General features: G+C 45.6%; 1 protein-coding gene across 2 annotated transcripts in view; it reads right to left on the bottom strand.

Annotated features, from left to right (window-relative positions):
- Nucleotides 1–15,286: 15,286 nt before the first annotated feature.
- Nucleotides 15,287–17,712, bottom strand: part of LOC138250295 (pyruvate dehydrogenase E1 component subunit alpha, mitochondrial) — a 105,157-nt gene continuing 102,731 nt past the window's right edge. For both annotated transcript variants that reach the window (XM_069205025.1, XM_069205026.1), the window contains one exon: nt 15,287–15,878. In XM_069205025.1, coding sequence (XP_069061126.1) covers nt 15,714–15,878 — 165 coding nt within the window. In that variant the 3' untranslated portion in view covers nt 15,287–15,713. The remainder of the gene's footprint in view (nt 15,879–17,712) is intronic.

The raw sequence follows: 17,712 nt of genomic DNA, 5'->3' as shown, positions 1-17,712 counted from the left end.
TCCCACTCTGCACCAATCTACCCTGATCTACCCAACTCCAACCTACAAGCTACCCCACTAATTTCTACCCCATTCCAATCTACCACACTCCACTCCAATCATCCACATGCCAATCTACCCCATTCTATTTCACTCCACTGCAATCTACCCCACTCCATCCCAAGCTACACCCCTCCTTCTCAGTCTATTCCACTCCCCAGCAATCTACCACACTCCATACCAATCTACCACACTCACAAATCTAGCCCACTCCACTCTACCCTGATCTACCCCATTCCAACCTACAAGCTACCGCACTCCATTCTACCTCACTCTAATCTACCTCACTCCACTCTACCACACACCAGTCTATTCCAATCAACCTCACTCCATCCCAATCTACTCCACTCCACTACAATCTAACCCAAGCCACTACAATCTACTCCACTCCAATACAATCTATCCCACTCAAATCTGCCAAACTCCACTCCATTCTAACCCATGCCACTCAAATCCACTCCAATCTATCAGAATCTACCCCACTCCAATCTACCACAATCTACCACACCCCAGTCTACGCTACACCAATCTACCCCACTCCATCCCAATCTACCCAACTTCACTCCAATCTACCCCACATCTCTCCAATATACCCCGATCTACCCAACTCCAATCTACCCCATTCCAATCTACCACACCCCAATTTATCCCACGCCACACCAATCTACCCCACTTCAGGCTACCTCAATCTACCCCACTCCAATGTACTCCAGGCTACCATACTCAACTCCATCCCAAACTACCCCACTCCATGCTACCCCAATTCCATTTTACCAAACTTGTCTACTCCAGTATGCTTGAATCTACCCTAATCTACCCAACTCCACCCCAGTCTACCACTCACTCTACTCTAATCCATCCCACCTACCCTAGTCCAGTCTACCTTATTCCACTCACATCTATCCAGATCTGCCCCTCTTCACCCCATGAACCCCAATCCACTCCAATCTACCCCACCCCACCCATTCTACCCCAAACTACCCAAAGCCAATCCAATCTACCTCTACTACAATGTACCCCACTCCACACCAATATATACTACTCTAATCTATCCAACTCAATCTACCCCACTCCACTCTATCCTTTTCAACTCTACCCCAATCTACCTAACGCCACTCCAATCTAACTAACTTCAATATACCCAACTCCATCCCAATCTACCCCACTCTCTCTACCCCCACTCCACACCAATCTACCCCACTTCCCCAATATACCCCACTTCAATTTAACCCAAGCTAACGCACTCCAATCTACCCCATTCCAATTTACCACACGCCTTTCCAATCTATCACACACCAACCTGGTCCCATCTATCCCACTCCACTGCAATCTATCCCACTCAATCCCAATCCACCCCACCCCAATTTCCCCCACTCCGCTACAAACTACCCCACTCCTCTACAATCTCCCCATCTACCACAATCCACCCTATTCCAATCTACCACACTCCTTTACAATCTATCACACTCCAATCTACCCCACTCCACCCCAGTTAACCCACCTCCACCCGAATCTAGCCCACTCTGCTCCAATCTACCTCACTCCAATCTGATCCACTCTAATCTACTCCAATCCACCATACTACACTCATCCCAATTTACCCCAGTCCACTCTACCGCAATCTGCTCCAGTCGACTCAATCTACTCCACTCCACCCTAATCTACCCAATTCCAACCCAATCTACTCTACACCAACATCCACCCCACTCCAATCTACTCCAATCCACCCCACTCAAATCTACACAAATTCACTGCAGTGTAGCCCAATCCACCACAAAATCTCCCACTCCAATTTACCCAACTCCACTTTACCCCAATTTACCCAACTCCCCTGCAATACACCTCACTCCTTCCAAATCTACTCCACACCAGTCTACCCCACTCCACCCCAATAAACCCCACTCTAATCTACCCCAATGTACTCAACTTCAATCTTCTCTAATCAACCACAATCCACTCCATCCCAATCTACTCCACTCCACTCCACCCCAATCCAATCTACCACAATGCTCTCCATCCTACCCAACTCCATCCCAATCTACCCAACTCCATCTCAATCTACACTACTTTATACCAATCTACCACACTCTACACCAGTCCACCTACCCCACTCCAGTCTACACCACTGCCACTCCAATCGACCACAATCTACTCTACTCCACTCAAATCTATCCCGATCGACCCCACTCCACGCCAATCCAATCTACCCCAGTCTAGTCCACTGTGACCCAACCTACTTCACTCCACTGGACTCCAATCCACCCACTCCATCCCAATCTACCAGACTCAAACCCAATCTACCCCACTGTATCCAATGCCAATCTACCACACTCCACCCCAATCTAACACACTTCACCCCAATCTACCACACTCTAAACTACCACAATCTACCCCACTCTACTTCACCCCACTCTCCACTCTCACCCTGCTCCAGTCTCCCTCACTCTACTCCAGTCTACCCTACTCAATCTACCACAATCCACCCAACGCCAATTCTACCCCAGTCCACTCCACCACAATCTACCCCTCATTCTAATTTACCCCACTCCACTCTACCCAAATCTACCACTCAGCACTCGAATCTAACCCACTCAAATCCAACATACCCCACTCAAGTCCAATCTAACCCACTTACCTATCTACTACAATTTACTTCATTTAACTCAATTCCAATCTCTATCCCACTCCACTCCAATCTACCACAGTCTATCCCATTCCAGTCTGGCACAATCAGCCCCACTCCAATCTGCCCTGCTCCACTCAAATCTAACCCACTCAGCTCCACCCAAATCTATACCAATTCAGCACAATCAACCCCAGTCACCACCGCACACCACTCCGCTCTGCTCTGCTCCAATCTACCCCACTCAAAGCTACCCTACTCTGATCTACTCCAATCTACCCTCTCCGCTCTACCGTAATCTACCCCACTCCAATCTATTCTACTGCACTCCAATCCATCCCACTTCAATATAGCCCTACACAATCCATCCCACTCCAATATACTTCGCCCCACTAGATGATACTGCAATCCATTCTACCTCAATCCACTCTACCCCACTAAAGTCTACTCCAATATACCACACCTCAGTGTATCCAACTCCACCCAATCAACCCAACTCTACACCAATCTACCCCACTCCAATCTACCCCACCCCAATCTACCACACTCCACTCGAAGCTGTCCACTCTACCCCAATTTACCCAACTCAACTGCAATCTATCTTACGACATCCAAATTTACCCCACTCCACAGCAGTCTAGCCCACTCCAGTCAAATATACCCTACTCCAGTCTCTTCTAATTTACCACATTGCACTCCATTCCACCTACCCCACTCCACTGTACCCCAATTCACTTGATCCTATCCCGCTCCAATCTACCACACTCCACCCCAATCTACCCAACTCCACCCCAATCCACCCGAATCTACCCCAATCCACTCCACTGTGATCCAATCTACCCCACTCCACTGGACCTCAATCCACACCACTCCATCCCAATCTACCCCATTCCAATCCAATCTACCCCAGTCTACATGATGCTGGTCTAATCTGTCCCACTCCATCCCAATCTACTGCACTCCACATCAATCTACCCCACTCTACACCAATCTACCCAACTCAATCTACCACATGCCACTACAATCTACCCACTACAAACTACAATCTACCCCACTCTACTTTAGTCCATTCCAATCTGTACTCTCATTCAACTTCGGTCTCCCCCACTCCAATCTACCACGATCTACCCCACTCCAATCTAACCTACTCCACTCTACCCAAATCTACCACACGCCACGCCACGCCACTCCAATCCAATCCAATCCAATCCAATCCAATCCAATCTACCTCCTTCAAGCCCAAGCTATTCCACTCAGGTCCAAGCTACCTCACTCCACTTACATCTGTTCCAATCTCTATCCCACTCCACTTCAATCTATTTAAGTACTCCCTGGTCTACCTCTGTCCACTCCAATCTACCAAGGTCTACCCAATTCCAGTCTGCCACATTGGGAGATCGGAGTGGATGGGTACCACCCTCCGATATACTCCGAAAGACCCTACTCCACACAACTCAACCCTAGTTTACCTAGCTCTATAGCAAGCCACCCCACTCCAAACTACCCCACCCCAATCTCCCCCACTCCACTCTACCCATCTCTACTCAGATTTGTCCTAATCTACCCCACTCTACTCCAAACGACTCCCCTGTGATCCAATCTACCTCACTGCGCTAGAATCAATCAGTTAATATTTGTAAAGCACTGCACTGTCACCCTTAGAGGAATCAGGGTGCTGAAGCTGCTGTGTCTCCATCAAAAAGTCCGGCACTGAGTTCTCTGTTGCAGAGCCAAGTCTGGAGTTCTTTCCTTTAGTCAATCAGAGAAGGTGCTGTTCGATGGCAAAGGGATAGGCAGCAAGGTAGGAGAATGAGAGGCACCTGCAGCAGCAGTGATGAATGTGGGGAGTGTGCGCTGGGGTGAGTGAGTCATCTTGAGGGCAGGTGGAATTTCAGACCATGGTTGAGGTTGGATGGTCCTTGATCGTGGAGGGCTTTGTAAGCAAGCGTTAAGATCTTGAATTGCCATCTCTTTTGGATGGGGAGCCAGTGGAGGTCTCCGAGATGGGGGGTGATGTGGGTCCTTTTGGGGAGGTCCAGGATGAGTGTGGCCACGGTATTCTGTATGGCCTGGAGTCTTCTGAGGAGCTGGGTGGAGATTCTGGCGTAGACAGCAGTTCAGACAGCTGGCGAAGAGGGTCTGGGGGACTATCTTTCTGGTGTTGGTTGGGATCCATCTAAATATTCTGCGGATAATGCAGAGGATGAGGAAGCAGGTGCTGGAAGCTGTGTTGACTTGTTTCATGGTCAGCTGGCTGTCTAGGATAATGCCCAGGTTGGGCGCATCGTATGTCTGTGTGGGTCCAAGTTCTGTTAGCTACCAGCTGTGGTCCCATATGGTGGGATTCTTTCAGGAAATCAGGACCTCTGTTTTGTCAGAGTTGAGTTTGAGGTAATTGTCATCCATCTGACTACGTTGGTCATAGAGCTGCAGAAGGTGGTTTTGGTGTTGACAGGGTCCTCGGTGAGCAGTGCGGCATCCATGCTATGGTTGACTTGAAATCTAGATTGCAAGGCATCAAGTACGTGGTTTTGATCCAGGTTCCTGGTGAGCTGTTGGTTGATGGCTTTCTCGAGGACTTTGGCTGGGTAGAGGAGCAGGGAGGTCAGGCAGTAGTTCTTCAGGTGGCTGGGGTCAGCGAAAGGCTTCTTTAGGAAGGGTTGACCCCTGCATGTTTCCAACAGGTGGGGAAGGTTGCTGTGGAGATGGAGCTGTTGAGGATGCTGTTACGTTATGTACTGATTGGGTTGCGTCTGAGGTTAAAGAGGTGGTAGGGCAGGGATCAGTGGGTGCCCCGGGGTGGATGGATGACATGATGGCTGAAGCATTCTGTGTGGTGAGCAGGGACCAAACAGTGATCATTGGGTTGGCATTTGCAGGTGGGTTGAAGTTGTCAAGGTTGAAAGTCTGGCTGGGGTATGAATTTGTTGCAGATGATGGCAAGCTGTGGAAGAAGTCCAAGACGGTGTTGCAAATGGTGTTTTCTGTGGCTGTTGGGTTGGAGAACTCCTTGACTATCTTGGAAGAGTTCTCTTGTGTTGTTGGCCACTGTGCTACAATCTACTTCAATCGACACCACTGAACTCTACCCCAAACTACTGCGATCTACTACAATCAACCCCACTCCACCCCTTAAATACCCCAGGCCACTCCAAAATACCCTACTCCACTCCAAAATACCCTACTCTACCCTACCCAAATTTACCTGACTCCCATTCAATCTACCTCACTCCACCCAAATCTACTCCACAGCGGTGTCTAGCAGACTCAAAACTCCCCCATGTACCCCACTCCAATCTACTCTAATCTACCCTGCTCCACGCTACCATATCCACTCTTCCCCAATCCACTTCAATCTACTCCACCCCAATCTACCCAACTCCACCCCAATCTACCCAACTCCACCCCAATCTACCCAACTTTACACCAATCCACCTCACCCTGCCCCAATCTACAAAACCTCACTCCAATCTACCCCAATCCACTCTACTGGGATCCAATCTACCCCATGCCACTGGACCCAACTCTACCCCACGCCAGTCACATCTATCCGACTCCACTACAAACTGCCACTCCACAACAATCCTCCCCACTACACTACAATTTACCCCACTCTACTACAATCTATTCCACTACAATTTACCAGTCAACCTACACCACTCCACTATGATCTACCCAAATCCAATCTACCCCACTCAAATCTAGCACAATATACCCTACTCTATTTTACTCCACTCCAATCTCCGCTCACTCCACTTTAATCTCCCCCACTCCATTCTATTATAATCTACCCCACTACAAACTACTACAATTGACCGCAGTCCACTCCACCACAATCTATCCCAACTCACTCTACCCAAATCTATTTCACTCATCTCCAGCATACCCCACTCAACTCCAATCCACCCCCCACTCCAATTAACTCCATTCCAATCTCTATCCCACTCCATTCTACCCCAATCCACACCATTCGAGTTTGCCACAATAAGCCCCACTCCAACCTACCCAACACCTCTCAAATCTAAGCCACTCCACTCCAATCTAACCCACACCACCCATATCTATACCAACCCAATATAATCAACCCCAATCCAGCCCACACCACCCTGCCCCAATTTACCCCACTCCAATCTACCCTAATCCAGTCTACCCTAATCAACCCCACTCCAATCTGCCCCAATACACCCACCTTTTATTTACCCCACTACAATCTAACTCACTGGTATCCACTCCATCTGACTCCAAGGTACCACACCCCACAATACCCTAGTCCACTCTACCTCAATCCACTCTACTCCACTTAAATCTACCACACCCCACCTCAGTGTATCCAACTCTACACCAATCAACCAGACTAAAATCTACCCCATCCCAATCTACCCCACTCCACTTGAATCTATCCCAATCTACCAAACGCCACACAAAACTACCCATATCTGCTCCACAGCAAACCAGTCCACCCCAGTCCACTACAATTCACTCCTATCCACCCCACTTCAACCTACTCCAATGCACCACAATCTACCCCGCTCCACTCTAATCTACCCTAGTTCACTCCAATCTACCCCACACCAATTTACCCAACTCCACTCTACCAGACTCCACTGCAATCTACCCCACTCTACACCAGTCTACGCCTCTCCACTTCAATCTACCCCACTCCAATCTCCTCTAATTTAGCACATTGCACTCCATACCAATCTACCCACTTGACCCGGATCCAATCTACCCCAATCCACTCCACCCTAGTCTACCCCAACTGCACCCCAATCTACCCTACACCAATCCATCCCACTTTACACTAATACACCCCACCCTAATCCACTCAAATCTATCCCAATCTACCCAAATCCACACTACTCTGCTACAATCTACTCTACCCCAATTTACCCCACTTCACTGTAATCTTCCCCACACCCTTCCAATCTACCACTCATTCTACCCCACTCACATTTACCCACTCTGCTCCAATTTAACCCACTCCACTAGAATCCACACCAATCCACCCCAATCCTCCAACCCAATCAACCCCAACCCCCACCCCAATCCACCCCAATCTACCCCACCCAAATCTACCTTAACCCATTCCAATCCACCCCACTCTAATGTACTCTACCCCACTCCACTATACCTCACACCACTGCAATGTACCCCACTCCACTGTAATCTACTCCAGTACCATACTACCGACTCCAGAGGCACCAACTGCATTCACACACACACACCTAGATTGGCTATATAGACTCTGGGACTAAATAAGCATGGTGAAGCTGACGGACACGGTTGAAAAGAGATTGCCCCAATTTGATAGAACATGTTGTTTGTCCCACCTCACAACAATATGTGGAACTAACTTACCCTGCTTATCTACAGATCCTCCGCCCCACAACCATGGAGTCAGTACCGGCCTAACTTCATACATTACAGAGAAGCATCAAGGCGTGATCCATATCACGCTCTGCATCCCAGTTTCATCGCTCTAGACACCTACTCTGCAGTATGGGTACACATCTATTTTCCTTATGTTTCTTTATCTATCTTTATTCCTTCTCTCTATTGTTCCTTACAGGCCAGTGGATGTAGGTGAGAGGTATGTACTGTTTATAAAATCAATAAAAATATTTTAACCCACTCCATTCCAATCTACCCCAATCCACCCCACTCCATCCCCAACCCCAACCTATCCCATTTCAATCTACCCCATTCCATCCCACTCCAATATACCACAATTTACCCTATTCCAGTATACCCCAATCAACCATATTCTACTCCAACCTACCCAACTCCAAGCTACCTCAATCCACTCTACCCCACTTCAATCTATTCCACTCCTGACTCACCTACTCAATGCCATCCCAATCTACTCCACTCTACACCAAGCTACCCCCTTGCAATCTACCCCACCTTGCTCCATTCCAACCTACTCTCCCCTCCCCAATCAGCCCCACTTCACCGGACTCTATCCCAATCAACCCACTCCAATCGACCCCACTCTACCCTAATCTACCAAACTTCACTCCATTTTAACCCACTCTACTGTACCCCAATTTAACCAACTCCACACTACCCCAATTTACCGACTCCACTGCGATCTACTTCACTCCATCCAAATCTACCACACTCCACCGTAATCTACCAGACTCCACACTGCCCCAATCCATTCTACCCCAATCCTCTCCATCCTTCCTCAATCTACTCCAATCTAACCAACTCTACCTAGTCTACCCCACGCTACACCAATCCACGCTGTCCTACCCTACTCCAATTTACACCATCCCACGCCAATCTACCCACTTCCACTCAAAACTATCCCACATTCCACTTCAACCTAACCCAATCCACCCCAATCTACCCCACTCCACCCCATCCCAGTCTACCTCACTCCACCACAAGCTACCTCATTCCACTAGACCCAATCAACCCCATTCCAATCTACCAGAATCTATCCCACTGCACTCCAATTACCTCCACTCTAGTCTGCACTCTACCCAACTCTACTCCACTCTAATCTACCACACTCCAATCTACTATAGTCCACCACAATCCAATCTACAACAATCCGCCCCACTCCACTCAAATCTACCCCATTCCAACTCTGCTCAACTCAAACCCACTCAAAGCCAATCTACCCCAGTCCCATCTACTCCACCCCTCTCCAATGTACCCCACTCAAATCTACCCCAATCTACTCCACTCCAATTTATCCAATCCAATGTACCTCAATCTACTTCACTCCATTCCAATCTACAGCACTCCGACTCATCCAACCTACCCCACTCAACTGCTAGCCCAATCTACCCCACTCCAATTTACCCCATTCCACACTACCCCACTCCACCCAAACATACCAAGCTCAACTACACCCCAGTGTATCCAACTCACCCCAAACTACCCCACTCTACACCAGTCCACCCCACACTACCACACACCTCTCCAATTTAGCTGACCATTCCAATCTACTCCAATCTATTCCAACCAAGCTACCCTAAATCACTCGTCTAATCTACCGCACTACACTCTACCCAAATCTAACCAATTCCACTGCAATCTACCATCCCACTACTGCAATTTACTCCACTGAAATTTATTCCACCCCACTGCTATCTACCACACTCCATCACAATACACCCTACTCCAAACTACCACTCTCTTCCAATCTACCTCTCTTCCAATACACCCCATTCTCTTCCAATGTACCCCCACTACACCCCAATCGACCTAACTAACCTATCCCACTCTATTCCAAGCTCCCCTAATCCACTACACCCGTTTACTCCAATACAATCTACCCCACTCCACTCTACCCACATCTAACCAATTTCACTGCAATCTAACCCCACTCCATCTCAATATACCCTACTCCAATCTACCCCACTCAATTCTAATCTAACCCACTCTACCTCATTCTACTTCAGTCTACACTACACTCTACCTCAATCTATCCCACTCCAATCTATCAAAATGTACCCCATTCCAATGTACCCACTCTACCCCACTCCAATCTACTCCATGCTACCTCTCCCACTCTACCCAATCCCCTCTACCACACTGCAGTGTACTACAATCTACCCCACTCCTGATCAATATACAGAGCTACACCCAAACTACCCCACTGTACACCAATCTACCCCACTCCATTAGTTTACCCAGTCAACCCTTTACTTTACTCCACTCTGTCACTCCACCCCAATCTACTCAACTCTACTCCGCTCCAATCCACTCCAACCCAATCCACCACACTCCAACCCAATCCACTTCACTGGACCCCAATCTACCCCACTGGACCCCAATCCACCCAACTATACTACAATCTACCCCACTACAGCCTAATTTACCAGACTGCACTTCACTCCAATCTATCCCACTGCACTCCAGTCTACCCCATTCCACTTCAATCTACACCAATGCACTCTACCATAATTTACTGAACGCCATCATACCCTAATCTTCTCCACTCCAATATACCCCAATTCACTTCATTCTACTCGTCTACTCCGCTTCACTCTACTCACCCCAATATACCCCCCTCAACCCCACTCCACCCCAATCTATCCCACCTCATGCAACTCTAATCTACTCTACTCCATTCAATCCCATCTCACTCCAGTCTACCTCAGTGCAATCGACCCCACTCTTTCTCCACTACAATCTACCCCACTCATTCTCCCCTAATCTACCCAACCCTACTCCTATCTAACCAAGGCAACTAAAAAATTACCCAATTCACCACACTTCAGCCTGCACTACTCCACTGGACCCAATTCCAGTCCACCCCACTTCACCCCACCACATGGCACTAACTTATAGCCATGCTGAGCTGGAGCCACATTGGTGTACAACATGGCTAAAACAAATTGTCAAAACCAATAGCTCTTAAATGTGTTAAGAGTTATTGGTTTTGACCATGTGCCATACTCAGTGGTGGGGTTCAGTTTTCTGTGTGTAGTACCCAAAAGTGTGCCCGTCTACTGAAGCACTCAATTAGGGGTATTTTAAGATAATACTTTCAGCTATTTTTGCAAGTTACAGCGTGCACAGTTGTGTACTGCTGTTTGAATGTATTGTATGTAAAAAAAAAAAATCAGGTGATGTCTATATTCTTTTGCTTGGGTCATAATTGCATCATTTTTCTACCATGCAGTGCATGGTGAGAAGTGTATTAGTGGTGTCTGAGTGAATGGTGTTCGTGAGTTGTTGGTAATAACAGGGTGAGCAGTGCATGTGCAAGCTGAATAGTATGTGCAGGGAGAGAAGTATGCAAGTGCGTACGGGCAGTGATGAATACCTGCAGTGTGAGGTGTGCGTACAGGGAGAGGTGTATAAGAAGTGGGTGAGTGCTGGGTGAGAGGTGTATGAGTGGTGCATGAGTGAAGGGTTATAGGGGATGAGTGCAAATTAAGGTGTTAGATCCAGGATGAGCAGTGTGAACCTGAGGTGTGTGAGCAAAGTGTGCATGCAAGGTGAGTGTGCGCAATGAGAGGTGAGCTTACGTTAACCATCTCCTTCGGCTGCCATTCATGTAGGGGGGCTGAATGTGCGATTGTGAAGATGACAAGACGCGCCCAGTTCTGGAGTGTGGGGTGGCTGGCAGTGGATGTTGGGGGATGCAGACAGGATGAAGTGTAGTGTGCTGCCTTTTCAGTGAGTTAGGTTAGTGGTGTGGGGCTTCCTTCATGGTTTTATTGCTGGAGTCACCAGGCAGAGTGAAGCCTCTGAAGAAAATGAGGGGTTGGATGGAGTCAGAAGAGACAAGTTGTGATATGTTATCTATGAAGTCACTGTTGGTTTCTGGTAGTCCATAGAGGAGATAAAAAGGGGCGATTCTGCATGCTAAAAGAATAAAATGTCGAGCGATTACCTCAGAAGACTAAGGTATGTCTTATGCTGAAGACAGTGCAGGGCCACACCGACATCTGTATGAAAGTCACAACTCCAATTTTGCATGCGCTGTATCTGTTGGATGCTATCCAGATAGAGGGAAATGCCAAGAATCAATGTGGAGGAGGGGCAAACAAGATTTGTGTGACAAAAACAGCACCTGGCTTGTGGAGAGTGATGATATTATCGATGTCAGGTGTAATTTATTGTAAAGTGAGCATTGATGAGCATTAGTTGAAGATAGTCTAATGTGAGTTATCTATTCTAGTGAGTGGTTTGTGGATGAGGTTGATGGTGTTAGATGTGCAAATATGGTGAGTATTTTTGTGAGGTTTTGGTGTAAGTGAGAACCGTGTCTGTAGTGGCGTTTGAGAAATACATGATGATAGGTGGCTTACTGTAGGAGCAGACGTTCTAGCTCTGGGCCTTTCAGGTTCAAACAGGTGAGGTACATGTCTTGGTCACCCTTAGGTTTGTCTGCCTGGGCACAAGATATCCTGTGGGCTTGCCTTTGATGGCTGTGGAGGGTGAGGAAATGCCATGTCACTTTCTTGACAGATGGATGATTTGAAACAGTGATGCCACTTTGTGTTGAGATGTGATGCAGGGATATCCAGAGAGGGCTTAAGAGCAGTGCTGGGAAAACTGGCACAGCTGCACTAAAAGATGTGATGTGAAATTTCCACTAAGGTTGTGCCTTTCATCTATTACAAACCTGGGCACTAAGGTGCATTGAGGCATACAACAGGTTATTCACAATAACTACAGACAAAGAACAGTGGCATCACTGGTTTTGCCTCCCTTTGGCATCAGCGAGCCAAAGAGCTTTAATACAAATTGTAAGACTGTTGAAATAGTTTACCCTTTAGTCAATAGCCCATACCAACTGACAAGTCAATTCTACATTTTAAATTCTTTCATGATTAAACTAGCTTGGGATGGAAAGCAGCGTCATATTAAATGGCTATTTGACCTTGCTGTGTTTACTGGGTTGGCTCACAGTGCCCAACTGGAGCTATACCACCTGCGTGCACAGGACCATAATGCAGACAAGTGGTACCATCCTGCAACTTATCTGCCTCAAACGGTGGTGAAACAGGATACAGCTCACTCACGCAACACAATAAACAGCACCATAGTAAGAGACCTACGGACATGTTTGACAATGTGGCCTTCACTAGGTGGGCATGGCATTTCATATGTGACATGAGAATACCATGCTATATGCACTGGTCCTGCCACTCACAGAAAACTCTGCTATGTACCATTTACCCTGGAAGTAAAAGCAAAAACCTATTTGTTAAGGCTGGGATTAAGTAGACCGGGAACTGGGAGACTTGTTTCTAGAATGTGCATTTCTGTCTCTTCATAAAATCACATCCCAACTTTGTTGCACATCACTGGGCACCTCCCTTTATTAATTACTTGCAAGCTAACTGCTAAATTAAATTTACTATACTCTCTCAGGAACGTTTGCTACCCTTGGTAGCATGATTTCTAACCACAGCAGACAATAGTCCCTAGACTTTATAAATTGATATAGACTCTATATCAATTTTTAAAGTCTAGAGTCCGAGGTCTCCCAATTTGTCCAGTAGTAGGAATAAATGGGAGAGCAAATTAGGCTTAAAATAACAGATTAGCTGATACTGCTGTGAACACACTGAAGACACATCCTTTAACAACAGGTACCCTCTTATCCAATACAAACTTTTTACACAAGTCCCATCACGCACCAAAGACCAGTGTGGCAAGAGGCCTGGAGGCTGCCTTAAGATGCCTTTATAGTTATCAGCAAGAGATGCTAAAATGCTAAACTGCTGGACTGAGGAATACAGAGTGGTGTCTCTTACGACAAGAATGCAACCTCACTAGACCTGCTGATGTCATTGCTGGGCTATGTAAAAGATATATCAGCTAAGCTACGCAAATGCACTGTTCTTGCCATACTGCTCACTCGATTTTCCATCATCCACCTGCACAGAAAGTGACATTAGTGGTTTCCCACCCTCGTTCCTCCCTCTGCACGGGACCTACTTAATGATGGCTGCAACTCATACTCTCCTTCTCGAACAACACTTCCCAAACACAAGAAACAAGTTCACCTACTGAACCAAAGTCGCTAGCTGGATGAATATCAACTGTCTCAAGCTCAACATAGACAAAACAAAAGTATTGATCTTTGCCAAGAACTCCTCACTATGGGATTCCAACTGGTGGCCAGCCAAACTCAGACCCACACCTACACCAGGAGCTTCGTAATAATCACTGACCGCAAACTAAACATGATCGTGCAAGTCAACAATGATACTGAATCCTGCTTCCCAACCCCGAAGATGTCAGGGACCATCTTAGAATGGGTCCCAAGCAACACAGAAAAAATTGTCACTCACGCCCTCGTCACTAGCAAGTTGTACAACAGGAACACCCTTCACACTGGAATCACCAAGCATCTCACAAGAAGACTACAAAACATCCAGAACTCAGCAAACAGACTCATCCTTAACCTCGCACAAAGGATGTACTTCACGCCTCAGGGAGATCTACTGGCTTCAGATACACAAACATTCTCATTTTAAGTTCCTCATACACTACCCAACTTAGGACCCACCTAACTGAACGGTCCCATCTCCTACGACCAACAGCCCAAATGCCTCAGATCTGCAGGAGTAGTCGTGCACATTCCACGCATACGCAGATTCTTATCAGGAGGATGGGCGATCTTATATTCCTGCTAAAGCATGGACCCACCTCTCCCTCCACATCAGAGCCTCCTCTTCTCTTCTTGAATTCCATAGGAAGGTGAAGACCTTGTTTCAACTAACAAACCTAACATGTGAAGAGCTAGGCGCACAAATACACTTGGTCAACGCCAGGGTACCACTCATACAGGTGATAGTGCTCTTTACAAATGCACATAACATTCCCAGCATTACCATGGAGTACTTTCCTGGATGAGATCTTGAGATGCTGGAAATTTGAAAATGAAAAAATTAATAAAACATACGGTTACCCAGCTTTTCAAGAAATAGCTAGTTCTTTTTTAACTGATGAAACAATTTAATAAATGAGGCAAGAAGCACTGGAAACAAGGAATTACATTTCAAAGTTATTACCACAAACTCCATTGTATAAAGTCAAATTACAGAACTATTCATCAATGTATTGAGGCATTTTAAAACCATTAAGCAATGGTGATCTAGCTTTTATAGTTGCAGTTTTTCCCCCTCAAATAAAGATAAGCAATTCCTTTCTCATAAAGTTTAATTATTTTTTGTATAAGTAAGTGACATGATTAGTAACCGATAAAAAATAAAAGAATATTGCTACCTGGGTTAATTCTGTTTCAATAAATAAATCAGTCCAAAAGGCTTTCGGAGCTCAATTATCAATTAAAATTGTGTCCTCGGCAGAACCAGAGTCCTTATTGTACTTCTCTTTCAAACGTTCATCAAAAACTTTGCATATTTCCCAACACATTTAAATGAGCAATGATCAAGACAGCTGAAGAGTTTCCAGCACCAAAATAAAGGTCTTCAGTCCGTAAACCCAATAGTAGAAATACATTTCATTTTGAGGGCAGGTCCTTAAGGAGATATTCAATGAACTGAGAATTTGTATGGTAAAGGCAATATTGTAACAGACTTCAATTCAATGTGAAAAAGCATGATGTTTAGCTGACAGATTTGTACTTGATCCAGAGATTTGACCCGCGCACCTCAAAGGGTGGTTCATTGGCAAAGATATGGTTACCCAGCTCTTCTAGAGCAGGTTCTGGGTCTGTGGTGGCAAACTGTGCTGCTTCTTCAATCTCTTTCCTTACTTCAACATCAATTTCCTGCAAAACAGATGAAAATGCATACTCAGCCCTTTCAGAAACAAGCTCAACTTTAAACTTTGTTACAAAGTCTTTTTGATAAGTTGTTGTGGGAAGTGTAAACCTCAACAATTTTTATATTTTTCCCCCAACATAAAATGGTTTTCCTAAATGTATCAAGTTTTGAAATTGTTTGTTAATGTGTCAAAAAAGCTGTTTTTTTTTTTTTAAGGAAATTAGAACACAAAATCTATAAATCAACATGAAATTATACGGAGGACAGACTGGAAAATCCATATTTCATATACTTATGTACATAGTTTAAATAAATGAAAATGTGCATCACATATTAAAGTGCATACCAGCAAGGCTATTAAAGAGCACTACATGCATACATGGACATAAGAAGACGGTAAAATGGTTGATAGCCAAGAAATGATTCAGTGCCAAAACTTCCCAAACTCTAATGTTCCGGGTGGCATTGTAAGATCAGTATACATCCCACAGATAACAACAAATTGGGACCACCACTCCTGCAGATGAGGGGAAATGATGTCCTGTCAGGCACCTGCAACACAATCATGCTACAAGTACCAAGTAATACAGAACACTAACAAATAATCAATGGATTTCGGAAGAAAAATCAACTATAGTAAGTTTGGAAGAGGGGAAAAAGAGCAAAACCAAACAATTTGCTTGTTTCTCTGACAAACTCCTCCCAATATGACTATCTTGAGGTTGTTACAAATAGATAATCCCCAACAGCCTCGACGTACGGGCAGGAGAAGCATTAAGAGTTTGCGTGGAAACCCGAGGCATATTATCTTTTGGAGGTAGAGCAAAGAACTAGATCTGATACGGATACTTAAGACAGGAAATATTCAGTATCTTGTGCCCAAGGGTAATAAAGTTGTGTATCTCCTCACTGAGTCTAACGATCCATCCACCTGCCAGATACTGTTAAAAAGTGTTTAACTTTTTAACTTCTGTGGACACCCACATAATAATTACTAGAATCCAGGGACCATGCTGAATAATTACTGCAGTCTGGGGACCCCCACTGAATCACTACTGGAAGCTGGGGAAACCAGCCTTAGCAATTTTGATTAATTGAACGACAAAACAATATACAAGTGATGCCATCTTTTAATTTAAAGACAAACGTAAAGAAAAAACATAAAAACAACATCAAATACTAGCAGGAATAAATCTGAGATGCATCGAACCGACCCATAACTGATCACTGAAGCTTATCTATAAATCAAAATTTTTGAATATTTTAGAACAGCAAGTGATAAGGGTTGTGTTGAAAGAGAGCCACATAGCTACATATTCTAGGATAGTTATTTTTCTTCAAGAAAATTACAAAGTATGTCTCCCTCTAAGAGGGGAGTAGGGCAGCTTCCATGTCAAACCAAATAATAAAGCTTATAAATACTGCAGTGAAAATAGTAGACCCTATAAGATTCAGAAGGCAGTGAGTCAGGGCTTTCCACTCTGACCTGTGGTTTTGCCTTGCTCAGTTCTTGCAATAGAGATTCTAGTATGTATCTGTGCGTCGCCTTATCTTAGAGGAACTACATGGCTCCAAGAAGGTATCTATTTGGTCATTTGTAGGCGAGCAGTTATCCTTGTATAAATGGTAATGGAGTGAATGAAATGTTTTAATGAAGACATCCATGCTCTAACTTTCAGCCCCCTCAGAGTCAAGAAAAACCTTAGCAAAACTATTACAGATCCGTTCTTTGACGTGAAGTGCCAAGGTAGGACTCACATTTGAGCATTTTTCAAAGCAGCTATGTCGTAGGTTACAAGCCACCTTAAACCATAAGCTTTTCTAAGGAACACTGACTGT

Source organism: Pleurodeles waltl, chromosome 8 (genome assembly GCF_031143425.1).
Source record: "Pleurodeles waltl isolate 20211129_DDA chromosome 8, aPleWal1.hap1.20221129, whole genome shotgun sequence".
NCBI lineage: Eukaryota > Metazoa > Chordata > Amphibia > Caudata > Salamandridae > Pleurodeles > Pleurodeles waltl.
The sequence above is the reverse complement of the archived record's forward strand: the minus strand, read 5'-3'. Positions and strand labels throughout refer to the sequence as shown.